The sequence below is a fragment of the Gavia stellata genome, chromosome 11 (assembly GCF_030936135.1).
Source record: "Gavia stellata isolate bGavSte3 chromosome 11, bGavSte3.hap2, whole genome shotgun sequence".
NCBI lineage: Eukaryota > Metazoa > Chordata > Aves > Gaviiformes > Gaviidae > Gavia > Gavia stellata.
In genome coordinates this window covers 20,401,964-20,428,072 of record NC_082604.1, presented here as the reverse complement: position 1 = coordinate 20,428,072, position 26,109 = coordinate 20,401,964, and the positions used below count along the sequence as shown (strand labels likewise).

The window sequence follows — 26,109 nt, the reverse complement described above, 5'->3', positions numbered from 1 at the left end:
AGAGAGGGAGAGGGAAGAGAAATAAGGAAGGAAGGGTCAGCTGTTCAGCTTATGGGAAAGGAAAGGTTAGCACTGGATGACAACTTAAAATACATAAATAAATTTTGATTCAGTTCAAGCCTGAGCAAGAGCTAATCAATTAGAAAGGTGACACGAGGTCAGGGTGATTAAACCAGCTGAGCCAAACAGAGCCCCTGGGTTGAGTTTGGCTCACTGAGTTTTAATGGAGAACAATAACAACAAAACAAAAACAAAGAAAAACAGGTGAAGGGATGCAGCTCTCAAAGGAAAATACAGTTTAGCAGCGAGCTCATTACAAAGGATCTAGTGCCTTTTACTATGAAAACACATCATTGTGGTTGGAACAGCAACGTTGTAGGGAAAAATAAGAGAAGACGCTTTGCAGTGCAGGACACATACAGACAGCCAGTGTTGTGAGCAGTCCCACTTCTGCTATCCAGTACTAGCACTGAGAAGTCTGCCATCATCAGCCCTGTGGCTGATACGCTCTCAGCCTTACCTGCTGAAGTCTTTCTATCAGCCTCCAAAGCTGGCATATAGTCATGCATTTGATCTCATGATTTGCTGGGATGCCAGGAGTGCCATGCCAGCAAAGCTTACATGCCAGGCCATGCCGCCTGACAGTCGCCTTTATAGAGATAAGCCACAAATGGATGTAGGCCCTGAGACTCTGGGTTTGAAAGATACTCAGTTACTTGCATTGCAGGAAAGAGGTGGACCTAGATCAAACCCCCAGATCCATGCATTCTTGCTAAATTCTGCATCTGCTCCTTTCTTTGTGTGGGCAGGTAGCACACGGAAGGTTTACGGCAAAGGAGCAGGAGAAAAGCCATGTGTTGGCTGCCTGGTTCTGCCCCTTCGGATTTAACCACTGGCTTTCTCTTTATTTCATACACTGCCAAGTGAAAATCATTAGAGGCGCAAACGAAGACCAGAAATACAAAGGGAACATGAAGAGACAGTGAATCCACACTGATGGACAAGCAACAGACGGACAAGCAACAGACAGACAAGCTGTGCTTCCAAAAGAAAGCGCATCCCGTCACTTTCTGATCTGCAGCCAAGATAATCCGGGATATGAGATGCCTGCATGCGTAGGCGGGTGTGGGATGAACAGATTTTAACAATACAGAAGTGTTATGCTGGTGTGGTTCAGCTCCTTCCAGCCAGTGGCCTGATGCCAGCTTTGGGCCAGGCGGGTGCATTTGGTGAGGAACTGCTACCGAGCGGTGGTTTCAGCTGTGGGGCTGCCACAGGTGCACTGGGAAGCACTTGACTTTCAGACTGCCTGTGTTGGCCTAAGAGCCATTCCCTGCCATGGCTGCTCCCACTGCCAGGCAATCTTTGTAAAGATACTGTAGCTTATAAAGAATCTAGAAACTGGTATATAAAATATATTTACTTTCTGTTTGCATAGAGCAAAAAAATCCATAGTATTTGATTATCACAGTCATGCAGCGAGTACAACAGTGCATATGTATAGGGGGAAGGTTTATATGCTAGTTCTTCAGCTATGCAATCATACAACTTCACTGACGGACCCCTTAGGATTTCAACAAGTCCCCACAGCACCAGCCAATCATTAGAGATGCGTCTCTAAAGACATGTTGTCTCCACTTGAGTTATTTCAAACCTTTTCCTTCATTCTGCAGGTATACCAAATAACCCTGGAAACCATTTCCAAACATAATAAGGACTAGATCCTGATGGGCAACAGGTTGAACATGAGCCCGCAATGCATACTTGTGGCAAAGGAGGCCAACAGCATCCTGGGCTACATTAGGCAGAGCCTTGCCAGCAGGTCTGGGGAGGTGATGCTTCCCCTCAGCACAAGCAAGACAAACCTGGAGTACTGTCACCTGTCCCGGGCTCCCCAGTACAAGAGAGACATGGACATACTTGAGTGAATCCAGCGAAAGGCCATAAAGATGATTAAGGGATTGCAGTAGCTGACATGAGGAGAGAGTGAGAGAGCTGGGATTGTTCAGCTTGGAGAAGAAAAGCCTCAGGGGGATCTTATCAATATATTCCTGATGGTGGTGAGTAAAGAAGATGGAGCCAGATGCTTGTCAGTGGAGCCCAGTGACAGGATGAGAGGCAAAAGGCACAACTGACATACTGGAAGTTCCATTTAAAAACAGTAAAAAACTTAAAAACTTTTTTTTTACTCAGAAGGTGGTTAAAGACTGGGACAGCGTCCCCAGGGCGGTTGTGGAGTCTCCACCCTTAGAGATATCCAGAACCCAACTGGGCACGGCCCTGAGCAACTTGCCCCAGTTGACCCTGCTTTGAGCAGGGCGGTTAGACTAGGTGGTCTCCAGCGGTTCCTGCAGGACTCGGCTCCCGTATAGCTTCAAGCCAGTGAATCTCCCAGTCAGGTCCACACAAAATACTGGTTTATATGTGGATAACTCAATCACAGGCACTTACCCATAAGAATAATGAAACTGAAATATCTTGCCAATAGTGCTCTCCCCCTCTGTACTATAGAAAGACACTCTTTTAAAATAATCTGTGTTCAGATTAACTACATACTATTGGGAGTATTACAGTCAGCAGGTGGCACAGAAGAGACAGTTTGGGCGGAGAACCAGCCTCCGCGCTGCCTGTGGAGCGCAGACGGGCACGGCCGGGCCCTCCCCAGAGGGCTGCAGCACCGTTCCTCCGCACCTCTGAAAGCAGCACCTAACTGCGCATTTTTAAGCCGGGTTCAGCCCCTGCGGAGTCCCGGCTGGAGGCTCTGGTGCCTCACAGGGACACAAATTAAAGTTGCGGTGGGAGACGGAGAGCCGGAGAGCTCTGCGCGGGCTCTCCGCACGGCGGGTTTTGCAGCCCGGGACGCACACGCGCAGCCCGGACCCGCGGCGAGAAGTGACCCACCGCTCGCGCGGCTCCGCAGGAGCAGCCGCGTAGGGAGGTGCGGAGGCTCCCGGCTGAGCTAGCGGGAACTGCAGCGGGAGCCCCTGCCCTTCCCCTGGGCATGGGACAGCAGAAGGCAGAAGAATGAAAATCAGCATATAGGGTGACCCCAGTTCCCACGCTCTTGTGTACGTTGGACCAGGTAAAAAACACCAATAATTTTCCTGAAATTTTTTTTAAAAAAATAGGGTTTATGAATTTCAAATGAAAGACTGCTTTTCAACTTTGTTTAAAAGAAAAACATATTTTAAAAAAATCTCTACTGAAACAGGTTTTTAATAAATAAGACTGGATTTTTTAATGAAGAATCCATAACTTTCTCCCCAGAAGGAAAACTTACTGCAATGAAAAATCTTTTGGTGAATAGCCTATTTTTCAAAGAAAAAAATATTCAACAGTTTTTCACCATCTCTATTTATAAATAGAGCCTGCTGTTACTTTAAGCCTGATTTAGACATTCATCTCTTCTTTTAAGACCTCACGATTTTCTTTTTTGTATTATTAGAAAAGTCATTGCTTTAACATTTCAAAATACTACCTAAAAGAGAAACTGATGTTGAAAGATACTCTGTTCCTGCTACTGCCAGATGACATCCAGTTTCTTTTTAGTGTTCATTTTAACCTACATTGTACAGAAAACATCTATTGTATTTATGGCCTCAAATAATGGAGGGATGTTCAGTGATGACATGTGCGTTTATTTACTATACACTGGAAGGGAACCTATACGCAGAGGAGGTCAAAAAAGTCTCTTTGACGTAAAGCAAGGAAATTTGTTAGCAAAGTCCATTGACAATCTTAAATATGGCTAGAAACCAACTTAGCCAAGGTACAGACAGTTAAAATACACATACCATCCCCCCCAAATTCTATTTTTAAAGAACACAAGTTGTATAAAAAACGCTGCAATGCATCAAACCTCAGACTTAAAAAATCCTAAACTGGTAACACTTTTTGGTGTTCAAGAAGTTTCCTGGTACAGTCACTCGGCTTTGTAGCATTGGTTTTTTTGATGTTGGGTTTAAACAACATACATTTAAAGTAACCTCAAACTTTAGAAATGAGTGTGCAAAAATAAAAACATTACCCTTTGGAAGCAAAAAGCTCTGTGTCAGAACTCCTACCTCTCTTTTGTCTGGAGCTGGGACTGGAATTCCTGTTTTTATTGTTAGATGCTTCCACGTTTGATGTCTCAGATTTGTTTTCATATATACTTGATGACTTCCTGCCATACCTTTGGACAAAAGAAACACAAGAATAGTTACATTCCTGCTTAATACTTAACTGAGCACTAAGCATTCTTTCTTACCCTCAGATATGGAAGGAATAAAAGGTAGGTTTTAGAATTGTGCGCACTATAAAATCTGCATCTGCGTAGGCAGGTATGGTGGAAAAAGCCATTCTAGCCCCTGCCTCCTTTCCACACCACACAGTAAGGGATGTCCTTAGTGAGAGCTGAGAAGGGAAAAATGGAGGAACAAACTGGTTAAGTCTGCATAAGCTCTTTTTGCAAGTCCAACAGATGTGGAAGGAAGGGGTGGGGAACCAGGTTAGAAAATAGGACCCCAGTTTTCCATCCTTTGCAGCGTAAGTATCTCCAGGAGAGAAATGGGTACTGGATGGTCACATAGAGGTCATACCGTGCATAGAGGAACATATGGATTCCACTGGCTCCAGGATCTCCCAACTTCTGTTTCTTCTGCTTTTTGAAAACATGAATCCACATGGGATATCCCTATCTACAGCTGAACCACAGATGAGGGGATCCATCTTGCCAGATTTGCACAGGTACCGGCCTTGTTGTCTGTAACGGGAATGACCCCCCTGCCCCAGGTGTGTAGGGCATTCGAGTTGCAAGATTTTCTCAAGGTTCTTATCTTCATTGTCTTGCAAATGTCTGGTGGTTTAATTTGAGTGTTTGACTGTTATCCTTGGCAGACTGAATGTTCCACACATTTCATTATATCTACACACCTGAAATACTCTTTCCCAAAATGTTCATTATTAACATGTATCAGCAATTACATTGCTGTTTGCAATGAACATATGAACTGTTATACTTAACATTCGTAGGGTTTGTCTTGCTGTAAGGGAAGGTCCAAGGTATCATTAAAAACTTAAAAACATTTGGAATACTAGAGATCTGTGAATACCTTTTATAACTACAAGGCAGCCTGGGACTCATCGCTTTGTATTTGAACCTCTGACCTGTTTCTGATGGAACCTCAACAGAGGTCTCTGTTACCTCCTGTACTAAATCAAAATGTGATTTTGCAGCCTGATGTCAGGTACAAAATGGGGCTCAAAATAAATATGGGAACAAATCCAAAGCACACTCACATTTCCTTATTCTTTTTTTTCTGTTCCTTCCCAGCTAGGCTGAGATAACTGTGAAACATGCAGCTGACTGAGTTAAAGATTTACAGCTGTGAGAAAGACACCAAAAAAACCACATAAGCTTCTCTGAAACAGCATCTGCAGTAAAACTCCAAGTGTTTGTGTGTATCTGTGTGCACAGGATATTTTTACATGGATGTATGACTGAATCAGTCATTTCCAAGAAAGCAGCTAGTTAAGCAGTTAGAACAATAGCTTATTTTAGTTTCATATGTTTAAACAGATTAGAAAACAATATAAAGGGATTATTTTATTATCACTGAAATGCAGCAGCCATCCCTTGAGAGAGATACAGCAGCAATAGATACCACAGGGCATCTCATTTTAGGCTTAAACACTGAAACTTTGGGAAAGACTTTACAGAGAGAGAATTTACATAGATTGAACAGGACTTAGGGACATTCAATAACTGCCTGTATTAAGGGCACTGGCTCTAAGTGTCTCTTTTGCAGACTCCTCAGCTCCAGTCCTGAGTCAGCCCAGCCCTGTCTTATCTCATGCAATTGCAGCCCCACGTGCTGGGATGGCATATAAACAAGTAAAGGAGATAGTCTTTGTCACTGAGCAGATAAGGCTTGGGGATGGGAGAGTGTCCTGCAAACAGATATCCCCAGGGTCACAGTACAGGTTTGACAATTCCTCATAAACAGTAGAGTCACTGTTACACATGAGCAACCCAGGAAAGGGCATCTATTGGCTAGATAAAACCTCAATAATTAATAAGCTTCCAACCACTGGCAGAGCAATGATGGTGCTGGTTGCTCTTTAGCTAATATTATCTATCACTGGCTTACTTATAGCACCTTTCACAACTGGGGCTGCTTAGTCATGTCAGTCATAAACACAGACTACGCCCGTGTGGGTGGCTATCACAAAGTCTAGCTTCTTACTTCCTCTCCTTGCCTCCACCCAGCATCTCAAAACAGGCTGCAGAAGAGGCTTCACAGTCTGAGAATTCCCGATCCACTATTTCACATCAGCCAGTGCAAAACCACCTTGTGCTGCAATTCCCCTGTCCTTGCTTCTCGCTGGGACACATCCTACAGAGGATCAAGGTGGCCTCAGTTTATAAGAGCCAACAGGACAGTCTGTACTTTGTTCCATTCATGAAAACCCAGGGCTTTGTTCTTTCATGAAGTCTTACCATATTCTTCCTGACCCTGTAATAACCCAGCTTTTGGAGCAAAAGCATCTAACCTCTCCTTCTCTGGCATAGTTGGCAGAGTGAGGACAAGCAGCGCTTCATTTTTCCTTTGGTTTAATCCACACTAGAACAAATAGCTAATCACACAGCCTTTCTTCCTGAAGTTAATTAATTTTCTGTTGACATATTTTGTCTATAATTTCTGCTCTGAAAATTCTCACTTTAAGAGTCTTGTAAGAGGGATATATATCTATCTGGATTGATTTGAAACATTTTTGTGATTGCATTTCACATTTTACTGGAATAATTTTCTCCTATTCCCAAGGTAGTTTTGCTGAAAGACTTTTCACCCTTAAACATTTTCAGGTTAAACCTTAAACAAAGCAAGTGTAACCAGGCTTAGAGAAAATAAGGTGCAGGATTAACAGCACAGCATCTGTTTAAAATTTCTTGCATTGAGTTGTACCACTCTCAAAGGCTGGCTGTGGGATCTCTTGGTTTCGTTGATCCTGCTAAAATTTTGCTGTAATATCCCACGCCAACTTGCATCAAACTTGCCCAGCAATTGGGTCATTACAAAAATTTGCTGACGCGTCCATTTAACATCCTGGAAATGTTCCAATACTTTTTATCTAAACTTGAGTTAATCCAGAGCATATGGTTCTTTTGCAAAACCAAATGATCATCTTTGAAATGAATTCTGCATTGTGATTTTTAGTTTCCCCGTGAGCAAAACCTTTATCTGCATTTACATGTCTTGAAAGAATTTGAAGACAATCAAGTAAGTTCGTACCCAGGAAGCTAAACACAAACCTAAAAATTTATGTACTGCAAAAGCACAAAGGCAAGACAAAACATGGCCCTGATATGCCATGACAGCTGTGGTTACCTGCTTGCATTGGAGGAATCCATTGGTGCATGGTATACACTCTCGGTGATTCTTTGGTGCAGTTGACTTGCTTCTGTTAAAGAAAAAGTAAAAAGAAATTGCTCCAAATTGTATAAGTTGCTTCCTTGTTTGCATAGAAGGTGGGAGAGAGAGAGAGAAATAGGAGAGGAGAGATTTTGACTGCTGCTGCAATCAAAATGGAATACTCATTCTTGAAGAGAAAGGCATATGGTGATTTTAAAGGCTGAAAACTTAGCTCACCCGAAAAGCTCTTCTACCCATATTTTTTCAGCGCAGAAGAAATTTCTTCCCCTACCACCTTCTCTTTCCTCTGTACCTCTTCCTAGCTCACTGCACAACTTGGATCTAGGAAATGGATATATTGACATTTTTCCCAGAATACAATACAAGTTTTGTGGCTCACAGCTTTTTCTGGATTTAGCAACACGTGTACATCAGTCCTTTTGCACATGCAGCCATCTACTAGAAAATAGCCCCATGCCTCTGAAGAATGCTTTTGCTCAGCATCCTGGACAAACAGCAATAATGAAATGTTATTCAGATGCCATTTGTTCACTCTTTTTGCATAGCTGCAAGGTAGCAACAGACTCATTTGTACCTATGTCCAGTAACTGCTGAGCGGAGAAAGATGACAAGAAAGATGCTGACAACCTGGTTTTCAGGGCCAGGAAAGTCAGACACTGAGAAGTGCGGAGGCAATGGAAGGAGCTGCTTTCAAACTCTCAGATTGCTGAGATCCTGGGGCTATTTCACTCCGGAAGAAGATGACGCTCCAGTCAATGAAAGGAGAACAGACAAAGAGACAGGGGCAGCACTGGAAGGTTAAACTTAAAGTCTTTTGTGGTGGGTGGGAATGCTGGGAGAAAGGAGCACTCTGGTTGGGGAGTCGGAAGTAGCTCCATTCCTGGTTTTGGCTACTGATTCACAGCCTTGCACAAATCTCTTAAACTGCATCCATAATTCCTTTCCCTGCAAGAGACAATTATGCCCTTTGGGACTGACGGATCAAGGGGTTACCCAAAGCCTTTGTTAGCATTCTATGCTCACTGCAGTATGTGATAGGGGGTGCATACACACTACATGTTTGGACATTAATAAGTCACATGTTAAACTATTTGTCACATACCTTTGGACACTTTCTTTGCCCTTTACTCACTCATTGATCTCAGCTGGTTCCTTCCAACATTCCAACCCCCTGTGCAACTCTTAACAACAGTCATTAAAAACAGCCCAGACAAACAAATGTATCCCTCTTCCTTCTCTCATTACAAGGGACAGTTGGAGAAATATCCAGTCTTGGATTAAGGATTAATTAAGGCCTCTTCTTTCATGAATCATTGGAAATAGAAACAACTGTTTAGAACCACAGAAAAAAGCATTTGTCTCCTGCCATCAGCATTGTAATAAGGGCTTTGATTCATGTGATCATTTGGGAAAAGGCAATGGGAAGAGTTGCAATAGCATATAAGATACAATTTCTGCCCTCTGACTGCTGTTCTGCTGGATTCACAATGAAGGACTTTGCTCCTAGAGTAGGATGAGAGTCATCCTTGGATGTTCTCAAGACCAGACTGGATAAAGTCTTGAGTAACCTGATTTGACCAATAACTCACTCTGCTTTGAGCAGGACGTTGGACTATGATGTCCTGAGATCCCTTGAAACCTGAAATATTCTACGATCCTATGATCTTAAGACAAAACAGTAAAGAATATCAAAATATAAATGTTTTCAAAAACTTTCAGTCTTGATTCCTGCATAGTTTTCTTTGGAAAATGCATAGTAACTCTAGCATATAGGTCTTGTATGCTACAAAGATTTCATAAATGCTCATCTGGGTGACATACAAGCTTCATTTTCTTTGCCTAGAAACATGCACGGAGGATTAGCACTCTGTCCTATTAAACATGTACATTTTCTCCATAAGCTAGTCTTCTCTTCTGTGGTAGCCTAAGTAAAGCCAGCTTTTATACTTCAGAAGTAAATATTACAAACCGTATCAGAGAGTCCCTAGATCAAGTCCTGAAACTGCACTGATAAGAATCTTGAGTTCTTTCCTCAGCAGTTCCTGTTGAACTGACCACAGTGAAATTCAGAATAAAAAGGAGAAAGGATGAAGACAAAAACAGTAACAAAAGACCTGAGCAGTAAGTATTGTAAGTAAGTGTATTGTTATGGGTTGGATTAAATTGCTGAGGCTCATGTGCACAGTTGTTTCCCTCCACTTAAGGAGGTTGTAAGAACTCATTGTCTCTGTGAAACAGACAATTAAAATAAAGGTGACCTCTAAAGTTAAAGCACAGGCACAGATTTCCACCTGGGACAAAGTCTGCTTAGGAATCTAAAGGATGTGGGTGGAGAGGCTTTGCTGGCATTGCTTTAAAGAGAGGGGTGTGTGTATGAGAGAAGCAGAAAATGACAGGTCAAGGTGAGAAGCAATGTCAGGGCCCAGGAAAAGTCTGTATTGGACCCAGCTATGTTTTTTTGTCCTAAGAGAGCCTGAAAAATGGCTTTTAGGACTCCGTACATTCTTGCTCATAAATAGAATAGTCTCTCACATAGTAAGAGAACATAGTGATGAAAGCTATCTGCAACAACCTAACTGAATTTTGTTTGTCTTGGGATCAATATCTTACATAAAAAAGGGTGTCATTATTTTAGATATTTTTGAAGCTTCAATCATCCATGTGTTGAGCATATCACAAATCACCTTCATAGTGACATCTCTCTGAGAGAGGGAAATGTCATTTGTTTCACAGGGAGGTCACTAAGATAAAAAGATGGGATAACTGACTAACATTTAAAACATAAGGCAAGCAACTAGACTTAAAATAAAACCCCTCAAAAAATCACACAAAGCAAAACAAACAATGGGACTAAGAGGAACAGTTGCTGTGTCCAGTCATGTATGTGGAATGACATCTTTTGTGTCAGGTCTTGTGAGGAAGCACAGAGTGAAGACTGGGACCCCATCTCCTCACATGCTGATGTAAATGGGTATTTCTAGGGTTGCAGCTTGAGAGGGAGAACAGAGGAAAATCATGTTGCTCAGACTAACTGTGAATGGAATAATTATTCATGCCATTTCTAAAGTTCTAAGAAATTTTCTTCGATCACGACAAGGGTTTAAGTCCCAGCAATGCTGCAACCACCCAGCTGATCCTCACATAGAAGATCTGTTCTTGCTGATGTCACTGGTGGCATTGGACGGCACTGTAACTCATCCCAGCTCCATGTTGTCACACGCAGCTACAGAAGGAAAGCAACATTACCAGATCTAGCTCCATGTGTCCTACCTCTACATGCTTCCAGTTGTCCTGTCAGGACTTTGCGAATCTCTGAAATCCAGGTGTTTTTCAGCTCAACAGAAGATGCCTGAGAACACAAGAGGAAAAGGCAAAGCAGATCTAGTTAAACATGCTGCCAATCACTTGGCTGCCCTGACCTACATTTGCTCTCAATTTTCCCAAGGAAAGGAACACTGTGGCCAGCTTTGAGCAAAGCAGAGGATGATCTTCAAGATGGAAAAGTTACCATGAATTTAAGGTCCTGCCCTTGTTTTTCTATCCAGTGTTCCGAGTAATTTTCCAGTACTTTGTTTCCCTTTTACCCCAAATCATTACCATTTTCACAAGGATAAATTGATAATTTCCCTGCCAACACAACAATGAAGCTTCCAATGGCTATCATTTCTTGAGTGTACAGGACAGTGGAAGTCCTGAAACTGAAAACTTTCTTAAAAACAATTCCATTGAAAGGAAGCATAGTCCTTGAAAAAAAAAAGGATTGTTCTTACCTGAATGATATAGACCTCTTCTCTGCCATTATACCAGATCTCAAACTTCTTGTTATCCCCTTTTACATTTTCTGTAATGCCCACAGTGCTCATCTGTTTCAAAATAGAAAAGAAGCAGCTGGAATCTGGAAAATGTCAATAGTCTTTAAACTCTTTATCCTCTGAGAAGTGTTTTTAAAAGGTTGCATTCACTTCTGCACCTTAGGGAGGCATTAAAAGTAAAATTCCGAACATGTTATTTCTCAACAACTAATTTATCATTCATCTTTTTGATTGTTATAGGAAAAATAATTTAAAAAAATGTAAGTGCTCAAAAGTGACACAAGCTAATGTCTGACCATGTCTGACCATAAACTCATGGTTTAGCAAAAAAACCTCCTTTTTTTGCTTGAACTGTGGGTCAGTTTTGAACTCTATCCTGGCTCTTGTTCACCTATACAAATTTTCAGTATGAGGAAGATGGTATTTTCAACTTGCCATCACTGACCTGTTGAGGTGGGAGAGGAAGAGGCATGGAACAGGGCTTTGTGAGATTTAAGGACTCACCTACAAATCCAGGCAACACAAAAGATTCAATATAGTTTCAGGAAAATTAAAAGAGAGGCGAGCAAAGAGTTAAGTGCCTAACTAGTCAAGATGAACAAGGAACTAAAGAAAATAATTCTGGATTTCTTAAATGATAGATTCTTAACCACCATATAGCTGCTACTATACTTACCAGCTTCCCATCTTCTTCCTATATTTGTTCATTGCCCTTGTTCTGACTTGCCTCAGCATTAGATTTGAAGATTTAAACAGCTTTGATTATGTCATCATTCCTGCTATCTCCACAGAAAGAAACTTGAAACATTTATATGAATTGGTTCACTCCTTGAACGAGATTCTATTACAATTCCTGTCTGGTTACCCTGTAATAAGTTTGCAGCATTACACTTGATGACCCATACTAGTTGTCTGAAGTCTCAAGTGTCACACCAATGTGCTTAAAGGGAAAATGTGGCCTGCTTGTGAATCTCATCTTAACAGAAAATGTCCTGACTCATTATCTGGAAATGTCACTTTTGGAAATAAAAGGGCACTTCTACTGCAGTGTAATTCACTTGTAGCTATTATTGTCACAGAATACATCTGCTCAACTGATGTCAATATTAAACTCACAATAGAACTGAACTTGGAGGATGCTTATAGGCAGAACAATAAGAGATTCAGATCCATTAAGCCTTGCTTCGCTTTATGGGATGCTGGGCAAGAACACACAAGGTGCCCGTTTGAATCAAGTTGCAAAACCAAGGTTCACATCTGGAGTTGCAGGATATATGGCTGGGTCTGTCTCCAGATCAAAACCAAATGGGAGCTTTCATTTACTCAGGACTGCAAGACAGCTCCATATATGTGTACTTTCTTCAAGTCTCTACATGGAAACATCCTCATATTGTGAGAACACCAGATTTATTTTTCTCCCCCATCATTACCACATTTATTACCTTTAATGAATTTTTAAAGCTGTATGAAGCTGTCTTCTCATGGCCATCTGTGTTCTCCTCCCGTTTCTTGCAGAAAAGTAGCATCTTTGTGTAGAGGAAGAGGTGTCTCTGCATCGGTTTGAATCTAGCCAAGTCCTTCACCTTGTTGTGCCCCTTCTTGTGGTCAGTCCACACATTGAAGGAACCTTGCATCAACAGCTTGCCAAGCTCACTGACATCCCCCTAGCAAGCAAGGAAAAGAGAGAGCCTACATCACATTCAAACTAAAGTAATCCCAGGCACAGTTCTTTCCCCTAGTGGTGTCTAAGCTTCCAGGCATGTGCTTAGGCATCCCTTGTGTTGGAGAGTGGACATGTTACAGCTGGAATCCCATCTACAAATGTCTCCTTCCTAAACCTGTGTGGTTTCTTCATATAACCATTTACCCGTTGTTTTCCATGTCCATAATTCCCAGTTTGTCTCCCCATTCATACTTAGTGTCTAAGGTCTGTCTCAGGACCTCTTTGGATATGACACACAGTCTGTCCCCTCTGATGAACTCGGAGGAAGCATCTTCTGACAAGAACTGGGTTTCAAGAATCCTGACTCCAAGGCAGTATGAAGACCCAGTGCAGTCCAGATATCCAACCAAAGGCCTTGGCTCTGTAAGGTGTACATTCAGTTTCTGCTCTGCTATGAGCTTCTTCTAACCCTGGGCAAAACCTTGAAAGACACTTAGATGTCTTAAGACACAGACTGGTGTCTGGAGGTATGTAGGTATGTAATTCCCTCCCACTGCAAAACAGTCTTTAAAAGCTTTGTCAATAGTTTCTCACTCACCATCTGCAAACTATGCAATGCTGCACAGCCTTGGGCAAAGAGGGAGTAAATACAGCAAGGTGCCATAAAAGTACCTGAGGGAGAGTGAAACTAAGCAGGAACTAGACCTAACTTAAAGCCCTTGTCTGAGGACCACTAATGGGTAAATACTTCAACTGATATAAATATTTGGTTCAGATGCCACCAGCACAAACATTTATAGCACAGTTCAGTACTAAAGAGTGTAGCAATGTGTGGATAGAGGACATGGCAACATATATATGGTAATGGGCTTCAACAAATAATGATATAATTATCCTAGCAGCAAGTTTTTCTAGGAGTGCTTTGTATAATAAGTTGAGGGAATAAGCTCAGTGCATTGTTAAAGTACTTATTTTCAACATTTGGATGTTCTGTTGATTATAAGGTGAAGATGTTGGCTCCAAGTGGGAATGTCTGATCTCTTAAACTAAGGACTGCAACCTGTTCTCCCTCTCACTCCCTATCCTCTACCCTAGATCCAACTGCAAAACCAGGGTTTGATTAGGTACTTTTCCACTCCATATCAGGGTATTATTAGACTCTCCAAAGCATTCAAAAAACCTCAGTAATTTCTATAGCAGTCTCTAATATATACAGTTGGAATTTTTATTTGTGAATACAGGACTGTGTGTGTTTGTATTTACATGTGCATGCGGGTGTAAAGTGCAAGCCTGTGAAAAGCATATGGATAAGGTGTAAAGATAATTAAAAAAACCAAACATATTTTCTGCATAGTTCTGACAATAGCGAGAGGCTCCTGTCACTCTAGACACTGTTTGATATGGCACTGAGATCCAGAAGCTCAGTTCAACTCTTGTGATAGGTCCGTCTCTTCAATCTTGGATCTAGGATTGGGATTATAGCAAGTGAAGTGGGAGGCTACCACTGCAGAGAGAAAGAGGATGGATAGGGATGGCAGTCTCCAGCAATCCCACAAAAGACTTTCAATATTAGCCCACAAGCCCTGGACTCTCTCTTCAGTGTGGGCAAGCAAATAAAGAGAAGGACACTATTTCTGGTAACTTGTGCTAGTGGACAGCAATATTTTGTCCTAAAGGATGTTTATTTAAAATGGAGGATTTGATCACTATCTCAAATATAATTATTCCAGGTTAGAACAATACACTGTATCTCATGTTTATGGAAGATGATAGATAAACGGCTTAAGTGCTGCATAACTCATGGACAAACTACTCAGGCCAGATTGTATACAAATGTTAGGATGATAGTAGGAAACATCTCTAAAACTTCTGCTCTCCAAACTTTACTCTACTTTTATTGTGGCTTTGCCTAAAAATAAAATAAATAAATAAAACCCCAACACCAAACTTACATGTTAGCAATTTCTTACACAAGAGTTCAGCTCCACAAGTCTGCATGTGCACAGGTCCAAGAAGCAGAATATCCTACACAATTAGGAGCATTCATCAGCTGCCACAAAACCTGCTTTTCTGCTGGCATAATATCCTTCTCTGAAAGGTGTTCTGGCAATATGTCTATCGCTCCTGTGTGGGAAAGAGTCCACAAGATGGAGTGTGGTTTCATGAGCTATGGGAGGTGTTCATTCGGCATCATAGCTGAGTACCCCGGACAGGTGGAACGGGGAGAAGAAATTATGGGGTTCATCCTCTTTCACCCCATTTAATAACCATGTAACAAACAATCTCAGGAATGCTGTCAGCATTGGGCTACACAGCAGCTATGTTCCACTTTGTCACGTCTTTCGGTTCAGCTAACAAAGCAGAGGCAAAAATTTAGTCCTTGCAGCTACTATCTGGCAGTTCATGGAAGGCCGGCAAATTCAAAAGTAGAAGCTGAAAAGGAACAGGAATGCTCTGTTGAATTCCTGAGTACAAAACTACTCTGAGATTTAAAAGTAAAGAATAGGCAAAAGGATGACCTCAACTTTTAGATGGATAGCAATCTGGATAGATCCCCTCTGTCCAGGATAATATGTTACCTTTCTTGGAGAAGCTCTTCTGCCCATCCCTTACAGAACTGTTTAAAAAAAAAATTTTTGTAAAATTGCTGTAACTACATACATTTGAACTGGGAAACACAGGAGGAAAGCTACTTTCTCTTTGGGGATGAATCAGAAACAGTGGAAACTGGGGAAATAAAAGATGTGCTATATCCATGAGCTTCCCATGCCCATGTTGACTGGTCCACATCTGCAATAATAATATCCAGGCTTTAAAAAGTCTTTCTAAAATGAATCTCTGAGCCACTCAGAATTAGCCATAACCAGAATGGTTTAGAGAAGCTTTCACAAGCTATTTCTCCCGACACCTCAAAGGCTGTAAAAGACTCACTACTGAAACCAAATGGACTCGAACCAAAAAAACCACACAGGAAAAGTCCTATCTTTCCTGCAAATGCAAATAAAGATTTGATTGTTTCAAAAGGGAAACTGCTGAACAAGGTAACATGTTCAGCAATGAGCAAGTTAGCAGTTTGTGCAGCAGTTCCTGGAAAGCCCAGGAGGAGCCAGCAGGCTGTCACGGCAACCAGTGATTCAAAAAGTCACATCAAGCAAAACCACCCAGAGTGCTATGAGCTGTGGCACTAGGACAAAGACACCTGAAAGCAGCAGAGATGTGTCTTGATATTCGTTTATACTGCTCCAGGAATAACTTTTCACAAAACAAAAGTGCTAGAGGGGAAAGTTTGTCTGCTGTGATGGAAAAGTGAACACAAGCTTTGTCACTGGCTTTAAATAAAACAAAACAGCTTCCCAAGAGTAGGAAAACTAAAAGGAAAACTGACTACTAAAGTGAACCAGGTTTGTTTTCAGTCTCAGGAAATATAAACAGGAATAAAACATACGGAATTAAAATTATTTTACCATTCAGCTTTAGAGGTCTCAAGGGTTTTATCAGCAGCAGTTTAAATATACTTGGACAAATCCTTATCTGTAATGAATCACTTTAAGCTGTTGTCTTGTCTCTCTACATTTAAATAAAATGTATAGCTGAAAATACTTTTTTACATCCAATTACACCAGTATAAAATATTTCATTTTAAGACCAGTGCTTTCTTTTGTGTTACTGAAATTAAGATTTGTTCAGTGAAGATTCAAAAATATATAGCATCTCTGCTCCATTAGAAGAGATATTAGTAAAGAATTCTTTAAAAACTTCCAATGGCAGAAACCGTCAGATGCTGGATTTGACCATGTATGTTGGAGAAATTAAAAAGCTAATGAACTCTTCCTGTTCAGCCAACAAATCTGAATATAGTAGGCTTCTCCTACCTTAAGAAAACTTGGAAAAGCTGAAAATCAGGTGGAAATCATATCAAAAAGATACAGCTAATCTAAACTAAGCAGGAAAACTTCATGATATAGTCTTAATCTAAACCCAACTCTTAGTGCAAAGACATCCAGCGCAAGACCCACTGATCAGTTAATAATGGGTGTAGCTCATAGCTGTGCAGAAGGCTGGGGTAAAGCGTATGCTTTACTTAAGTTTGTCGGGCTTGGGAAACCTAAGCTATGCTTAGGACCTGTGGTGTTTCTCTGATCCACAGGCACTACAGCTAGTCTATGTGTTTACTACTATAACAAGGTGGCCTCTGCTTTGCATTCAACCCTGTACAGCTGCTGCAGGATAAGAACTCATATCTCATTTCAAAGGTAATGCACAATGCACAAGAGCATCTCCAGCTGTGTACAGCAGTGGATCTATGACATACAGCTGAGCAAGCAGTTAAATTCATTTATAAAATAATGCTGACAGAGGGCATGGTTTCCTCAGCTACCAGATGCAGATACACTTGCAAAAAGAGAACTATAGAAATTAAAACTCCTGAAGCCACTCCATCCTGCAAAACACAGAATAACTCTTCCCACCCAGACACAGTCAGGGTAGACCCCAGCACTTTCTCCGGAAGCCACATTCTGCACAAAATATTTTTTTTCTGGTATCCAGACTAAACCCTGTTACTCTGATCTAATAATTCTTTGAACCCAGCTTCTCAGTACATTTTTTTTCCTTGACATTTTCACCCTGCAGCTATTTCAAAATGGGCAACCACATCACCCTCCGGCCTCATTTTACCAGGCATGCTTCTCCTGTACGTGTCAGTCACTTCCACTTCTCACTTAAGGGCTCATTTTATGTAGGCAACACTAGTTCTTGGAAGTCATACAACTTCAATGGAGCTTCAGCAGAGAGATATATACATTTGTGGCCTTTGATTTGTACTGTGGTTGTTATTTCACATTTCCGATAATGAGTTTGCCAGTCACTGGGATGGATTCTATTACTCACTTTCAATGGAAGCCAGACTTTCTTCCCTAAATGTAAAAGACTTGGAAACACTTGAGTTGCATAGCAGTCACAAATTTCTTATGTTATTTCTTATGTTATCTTCAGCAAATTTCTTATGTTATGTCTGTCACACTTGCTACCTCTCACCTACAAATGAGTTTTGGGTGTGATTACTCAAAAGGACCGCATTTGTCCCACCTCCTCCCCACATTCACACCCCCACCTCCACATGACAGGTATGTTGACATGTATTTTTGGTCACCACAACATGCCACTGAGTGGCATCCTTCAAGCATGTAGCACAGACTCCTGCAAAGTGTACCAGCCAAGGGCACAGCATGATCAATGATGAGAGGAACATTGGATGGGTCAAAACCAGAGCAAGAGCAACAGCAAATAATACCTCATATCCTGTGATTGCAATCTGGTGCATGGAGTCATTTACTGATTTGATGATATCAAGCATCGTGGCCAGGGCTTCTTCCAATTCAGCGGTACCCTCTGAATTCTTGCTGCACTTCAGCATTTCCTGATTTAAAAAAAGATATGAAAACTGCTTGAAAACTTCTTACACCAGAAGCCACCATAAGACAATCCTCCCTGAAATTTACACTGCATAGACAAAGTAGCAGAACTACAGGGAAAAAAAGAAAAAAAAAAAAAACCAAAAACCAAAACCAACCAGGACATTCATCAGGATTGTCATTGAGGACATACATTTTGAAGTTTTGGACATTTTGAAGTTTTATGGGTTCATTTAAGATGAGACGGGACCATTCTGACATATTTACAATGAACATTTTGCATGTCACAGAATTACATCTAGGTTTTTTTTACTCCACATCTGCCAGAAAAGAAATTCAATCGTAATATAATAATCTCAGGTGTCAGAGAATTCACCATTCCCCTTTGCAATTTGTTCCAGAGGTACTCATTACCGCTGTTAAAAATATAAATTAATTTCTAGTCTCAATTTGGAAGGTTTGACATTCTACTCATCAGGTCTTAGCAAGCCCTTGTCAAATAAGGAAATTCTGCATGGGAAGAAGTCACTTCCTGTGTAGATGCTTGTAAACTTACGGTCAAATCATCTTACAAATCTCTCTTTCTTAAATTAAATTAGACTTCTTTAATCTATAAGACAGGTTTTTCAGCTGTTAATTTTTCTGGAGGGGAAATAGGTGAATTACATGCCTACAGAGGAGACCTGAACCCGATTCAGATGCACAGATTGTTTTTTCCTCACTGTATTGTATAGAAAACAGTTACTGCCAATGTGTATCCACCTGAGATCAGAATCAGACCCTATATCTTTGCTAAAAGCATCTAGGGAAGAAAATGTCAACAGTTACAAACACACATATGGTTGGTACAGTCTTGAGAAGACGTGAATCTCAAAGCAGTTGGAAGATCCCAAGACTACACCATAGAATTTGAAACCAAAGCCCATCAGGATTCCTACCATTAAACAGAAAAAGTAAGATGACTGTAACCAAAAGTAGTAAGATAACTGATTATTGTCACATATAGTGACCTGTGATTTTGATGCTTGGAATCTGCATCCATTAATCAGCTGAAAGAATAAGTTTATTCGTTGTTAATGAGGCATTAGTTCCAGTGACAGAATTCATAACCAAATAATAATTTTATTCATCATTATTGACTTGTCCCTGCCCTATGTATCTACCAGTTGAATGAAAGAAGTGTTTGGCTGGATGCAATTTTCACTTCAGAACTGCAAGCTGTGAAGAAACCAAGAAATAAATTCTTGTAATAATAGCATCTCACTAAGAACTAAACAGGAAGTGAGTTTAGTTTTGTTTCCTTACGCTGACTACAATGTTAACAGAAACTATGCTCCAGAAATACATGTAGGAATGAATCAAGACTCTACTAACTTTAGTAATCTTTGTTACAGTAAGAATAAGATCCCTTCAGCAGGGCTGGCCATTGACATGGTTTTCATTCAGACATATCATTTTCAGGCACATTTTGAGTTCGGAAATAATTTAATCCAAAAGCTGGGGCCCTTGTGCTTCTGTAAAACAGGGCTGCAAAAACACAGTTCTTGCAAACCCCAAACAGCAGCAGTCCCTCCTCAAGTGCTTGGGTGACCAGGGCTTAGAAGGTAAAAGCAGGATGCATTCCTACAGTACCTGTTGCACAATTTCTAAGATGAGGATGGATCCCTGCTCTCTGTATAGTGGGCATGCTGCTTTATAATATTAGCTAAACTGACTGAAACCAGAGGGTTGCAATAATTGTGACCCAGAATTTAAAACTAGTCTGCCCATCACTCAAGGCACACAGCTTCTTAGGCACTTGTTTGTTGCCAATTTTTCACTGACCCCTGTTTTCCTACACTTTCAAATGCTCCCACTGCCAGGGAAAGAGTGCACCATCTTCACGGATCTCATAATCCCTGACAAAGTAAATGTCCATGCCAGTGTGTTGTTGCTAAGTACAAAACTGGTCTGACCAGCTTCAACCCCAATGGCTGCAACCTGTTTTGCCTGAGAATTTTACTCCTTGATCTAATCTTGGTTTTATTTACAGTCATATTTCAAATTAAAAGTAGAATGTAGTTTACTCTTGCTTTTCTGAAGACCTTGACATTTTCTCCCTTGTCACAGAATAGTTTCAAGAAATAGAGCCAAATTTACTTCTGGATTGCGTTGATGTAAATCTACCAGAATCAGTGAAGTTGCATCCTTGTTAATATCTCCCTTCAATATTTGGATTTACAGTTTTGTGTAAAATCAATAAACAGGTCACAGAAATACTGCACAAGTGAATGGCCAGCCAGATCCTCACATGGCTTAAACTGGCATAATTTGACCAGTGCCATGGTAGCTATTAGCAAATAAAATTGCAGCCTAAAATCTTCATTGCAAATTTCATGCTAAATTTCATAACAGTACACAACACTACACTGAGTCCAGAGGCTTGAGTACAGCATGTAATTCGCCTTCATGACCTTCCCATAAGGAAAGTCAGTAAATATTATTTTTAAGAACTGAGAAGATGAAGACAGAAATTTAGGCCACCATCTTCAAAAAATGTCATCAGTTTGAGAGCATGTATTTCCTGTTGCCCAGTTCAGATCAGAATTTCAAGCATGGACCACTCACAGTTCCAACCAAATCAAGAGGGAAGTTCACATATTCATCCCGTGGAAAAGTTACAGACCATTTGTTCCTAGCTGCATCTTTAAAATGGAAGCACCAGAAGCAAGTGGCTCCTTCTGAAAGGTCTGAGTCACAACCATGGGAAAATATCAGGTTCAGAGAGCTGAAAGAGTTGTGTTAAACAGGGACAGATACAGGATTTAAAGCATCAGTTCCTGTTTTCAAACTGTAAGACCATACACTGATCCAATAAAGCCAAATTCACTTTCTCTTTAAAGATAAATAAAACAATAAATAAGACAATAAAATACTTACTATATAAAATATCTTACTTTATATATATAGCAGTATATAATAGTATATAATAATATACTGCTATATAAAAGTAATATACTGCTATTGCTTAGTAGAGAAGTATGTAAGTACTGCTAAGTAATAGCAGTAATAGCACTACTTATTTTGAAATACAAACCCTTTCTTTGACTGTTTGTTACCATTTTACAACTTAGCATTACAAAGTATTTGTTGAAGAAGTGAGAGAGGATTTATTTCCAGGTAGACCTTCAGAAAATAATGCTGATATGCAATTCTGTAAGTAAAACAAGCTATGCACTGGAATTCTTTGCACTGCCATGGAAAACTTACCTTTAACAGCAGCTGGTACTTGGTGATTCTCTGGACTGGCTTTAAGAGATAAGCGTCTAGCGAGAGCTTATGATCCAATTTACGCTGACATTCCTGTAAGAGACAACAGGGAAGAAAAATACAATTGTTTCTTGAAGCACACGCAAGATACCGAGATCATTATCATTTGGTAATCTGAAGATTACATGTCTGTGAATTAATTGAGAGAGAAATTTGTTCCATCTGCTTAGGAGTTTCCAGGTTACTTCTGCCCCAGTGAAAATATATCTAAACAAAAGATAATGTTTAGGTTCAACTTAGTGTCGAAATCTGGCATGCCCTGCTCATGAGATTGCCATCATCTGGGGTTTGCAAAGAAGCCAGCACTTCTTTGGTTTGGGTATAGCCTGAAGAGTCAGGCTCCTGTCCAGGAAATCTACTTGCTACTCTACCTACCTAGTCTCCTGTAGAGAGCACCTTGACATATATATACTGAGCACCTGCCATCAGTATAAGAAGCATGCAGAAAAATCTGTATATTTCTCTAAGTTTTCTAAAGAAGAGATACAGAAAGAAAACAAACTTTGATGGCCTTGCACTGCTAGTCTGCAATGAAATTCCACCTGAAAAAAGATGCTGTCTCCACACTGTCTCCAGAGAGCTTCAGACCTTGGCTTGTTCTGACAGTATTTTTCATATATTTGGAGGTCCTCTTTCTGCAAGAAAAGGAGAGTTTAAGTAAGGTAAGAAAAAAGAATCCACCGAGCATCTGCCTGGAGTCACACTTTTTTTTACCTTCCATCCTAACACGTGAAGTAATGAATTCATGGTGATAACTCTGTGTGTAAAAAATATACTGAAGCTACTAAACTTGCTTTTTACTCCTGTAAAGTTAAATACACCTAAAAGTGAGATCTTTTTTCTCTCACTTTTTGCATAAAGCAAGGAGACTGCAGACTGGAAGACACATAATCTAATTGCAAAACTGTTATCTTCCAGAGAGAGGAATAGATGGTTTGAAAACAAAAAAAAACCATTAGAACTGTAAATTTTGTTAACAGTACTGGCACAGACTGGTAATTGCTAACAATACTTACCACTTAGCCAAGGTTTACATATTCAAAACACTTTGAAAATAGTGTTGGTGCTCAATAGTGCAAGGATGAATTAAAAAGTAGCAAGTTTGTCTTCTTGATGTCCTAGGCCAGGCAGGGGGAAGTGCTTAAACTCTGTCCTATCCAAATTAGAAGTGGGTGGATTCACTTGACCTCTATTTACCTTTGACTACACTCCAGGTGCTCTCACTGAAGTCCGTGGCAAAAAATTTCACTGACTTCAGTGAAAACAAAGGCAATCTCTATAAAAGCCTGGAGAGGTGTATTTTAAGCTCCCTAGACTATATGGGTGGAGACAGACAGACTGGCATTCCCCTGCCAGGTTCTCGGCTCACTAACTGTGCACCCAGTTGGCACAGAAGTCCTGCAGCCACAAGACCATGGAGCAGTGCCATACAGATTCCTGAGCAGGGCTGGCTGTATCTGATCCGCTGGGAGCTTCCCATCTTTGCCTGCACCTATCCCGGTGGACATGACCTCAGTGAATCAAAGACAGCGCCAAAAATAAATCTCAGGAATTCCTGGCTCTTCCCTCTGTGCTTTCAGCCCACTAGACAGTGCCTATACACGCCTGGTGTGGGGAAAGCTTCTTTTGTACAGAGTTACTAGAAGAAATCAGTATTACTGCTCTCTTCCTCTATAGACCTATACCTGCATCACCCTGCTGAATCAGATGTGAAAGCAGAGCTATGCCATGCAACACCTTACTGTGTTAAGGATTATGCAATACGAAAAGCTCTGTTGCAACTCAATAGAATATTAATGTACTGTTTCAAAATGAGCGCAGAGTTTTCTTCACACAAATAGAATTGTTTGTGCATCTTACCTCGGAGGGAAGTTATCAGGGGGTAAAACCCACAAAACTAAAAGTAGTAACAAAGTGTAATCAAGCATTACTATTTGTTCCTGGCCCACAGAAACCTAATTGGACTGGGCAAGAAGAACAGAGACAGCAATGGTGAAGAGCTCTATTAGGAATAAGAGAAAAGTACCAATTTAAATTTAAAGAAAAGGTACAATAATCAACAATTTACCAGTAATTTGTCATAGTGGAACCACCCTATGCCAATGCAATCTACTGCTGCCTAAATCAGTGACACCTGCTCAGGCAGATACTTACATCTTTAAATACAGCTTTAAGTTTTGTAATAGTGTAAGGAATAGGAAATTCCTGATGAAATTACTAGGATCAGACTTTAAAATGCCAAGAAATAATTAATTGCCTAATTACTCAAATCCTAGTCTTAAATGTTCCACACATCTCTATTTTCATATCCAGAGGTTCTGACTTCTTGCTGGTACTTTTACACCACGCTCATCTCTCCTGTAATGCTTTTCCTTTCCATGGTGATTTGCATCCCAAGATCTTTGTAAGCTTTCACACACATGGCATATATGCACAGTTCCAATTATCTTTTTGACTACTGATTTATGAATAAATTTTACTTCAGGTTAGAATTTAGCCCTTTGAATCCAACGCGCAGGTATCTGGTCAGCTGCTACAGTCCTTTCACAGATAGCTTCCTTTTCCAAATGCTTCTTTCTCCCTGAATGACCAATGCCCCAACTTCTGGCTCCTATTAAATTATTCTCTTTTTCCAAGGTCAGCAATATGAATAAGTAAATGGTAGTAATCCACAGTGAGTCACTCCTGCCAGGCACCTCACCTGGCACATGTTGGTAAGCAGTCTGACACACCTTTTGTTTCTTCCTGGGCATTCCTGCCTTGGTTTGGTAAGCTTTCCTTTTTCCCAGCCCTGTGTTTAGCAGATCAACCCAGAGTGTCCCTCTTATTGCTGATAAAGCACTAGAAGACCCATCCTGCAAGGCATTCAGTACTCATCCCTCCCCTCTTTGAGCATCTGTGCAGTCCTTGCCACACAGAGCTTTAAGCAAGGTCAAGCATCTTGGTGATGGTATAATAGCTGCCATGTGGGCAAAGTTGAGCTGGCTTACTTGTAATTTAGTTCATGTGAAGATCATGCCCTAACAAGGGCAAAGTGGGAGGGAGGACAAGAGGGGCATTTCTGGCTTATCTTTCACCTGCTTCTGCTACCATGTTCCAAGAGAGAAGCCAGAGAGGAGAAATAGGCTGGGACTCCACAGACTGTTTCTGTCATCACCTGAGAAGAAGGGTTCACATCCACGGTGACAGCTGACCAAGTGGCACTGGTGGAGGTGGGAGAGTGTGTGGAGACATAGCAGAGGAATGACTGGCAGGGCATGGAGGGACTTAAGCACCGTGGTGTCCCACTGCAGCTCTCAGGATGCTTTCGAGTAGCTCTGGAATCAGGGCTGAAAAGTCCCAGTGTGATCAGACAGGGTAATATTCTTCAAGTATGAATCTAAAAATCACTCTGTTTCTAATCACAGGCCCACCATGATGTAGTGGCAGGATGGTTACACCCATACAAAGAAGGAGAAATGGAGAAGTGAATCTGCAACAATGTGAGTTTCCTCCCAGAACTCAGCATCACTTTGAACAGCAGCCGTTTCAGTTTCCCCCGTGCCAAAGCAAGCACCGTCATAACTCACGGGGCAAGCCAGAAGCCTCTGCTCAGCAGGAAGATGTAAAAAGCTGCCAAATCATGGGGAACACAAACACACAACCAGACTTTTGTTTGTGCCTCCTAAAGGCAGTCCAACAGAAACAACAAACTTCTGGACCTTATGCGGCTTCTTCTAAAAACAGACCGCAAGGGTAAGTTCTTGAATCAAAGGTGCTACTGTGTGAGCAGAGACATCTCAGGAAAGAGGCTTTTGCTTTCTTAGCGCGAAATTTGAAATAGAAAGAAAGCAAATGCATGATTTAACCTCTTATTCAATACATTTAGTGTTGTTTGACTAGGCCATAGAAACTGATAAGCAAAGGTGACAGAGGGACTGCTTTTCTTTCACTTCACACCTGAGCCGTAGCTTTAGTGCTGCCGATTTCATATTGGTAGAATAGTGAGGAGAATCAGGCTCAACAGCTATTTTTTACAGACATGTAAGCTACAATATTTAAACATGGAATTTGAACTTTCTGCAGAGTTACAGGATCAATTATGTATCAAGAATTTCTCTTTAGCTCCAAATCCAGGCATATTTGCAACGTACAGACTACTTTATGCTTCTTGGATTTCAAAGGTTTGCATTCTTCAAAGACTCTTTATCCTATTTTGCATAAGGATTTTACCACAATATTTTCCTGCTCAGCATCTGGATCTTAGGATAACAATGTATTCCTTACTAGTGTAATTTACTCAAGCTCTAAATGCTTCACTGTTAAACAGAAAATAATACAGTGGACTTATAATCACATTTATAGTTGTATGACACTCTTCAGCCTGACCTGTTCGTAAATTGGGGGCCTAGCCTTTGGAAGTATCATGCATTCATAATTGCCATTGAAATCTTAGAGTTGTGGCAGTGGTCAACACCTCTGCCAACTGGGGTATGTATGTTTCATCCAAATCTGTC

The 26,109-nt window shown here is 40.9% G+C and overlaps 1 protein-coding gene across 1 annotated transcript in view; it reads right to left on the bottom strand.

The window, feature by feature from the left end:
- Window positions 1–26,109, bottom strand: part of MCF2L2 (MCF.2 cell line derived transforming sequence-like 2) — a 155,364-nt gene that overhangs the window by 13,573 nt on the left and 115,682 nt on the right. Inside the window, exons 19-26 of the mRNA XM_059822932.1 lie at window positions 22,156–22,248; window positions 21,554–21,646; window positions 18,184–18,309; window positions 12,670–12,891; window positions 11,186–11,278; window positions 10,686–10,764; window positions 7,371–7,443; window positions 4,065–4,174 (exon numbers count right to left, since the gene is read on the bottom strand). Coding sequence (XP_059678915.1) covers window positions 4,065–4,174; window positions 7,371–7,443; window positions 10,686–10,764; window positions 11,186–11,278; window positions 12,670–12,891; window positions 18,184–18,309; window positions 21,554–21,646; window positions 22,156–22,248 — 889 coding nt within the window. The remainder of the gene's footprint in view (window positions 1–4,064; window positions 4,175–7,370; window positions 7,444–10,685; window positions 10,765–11,185; window positions 11,279–12,669; window positions 12,892–18,183; window positions 18,310–21,553; window positions 21,647–22,155; window positions 22,249–26,109) is intronic.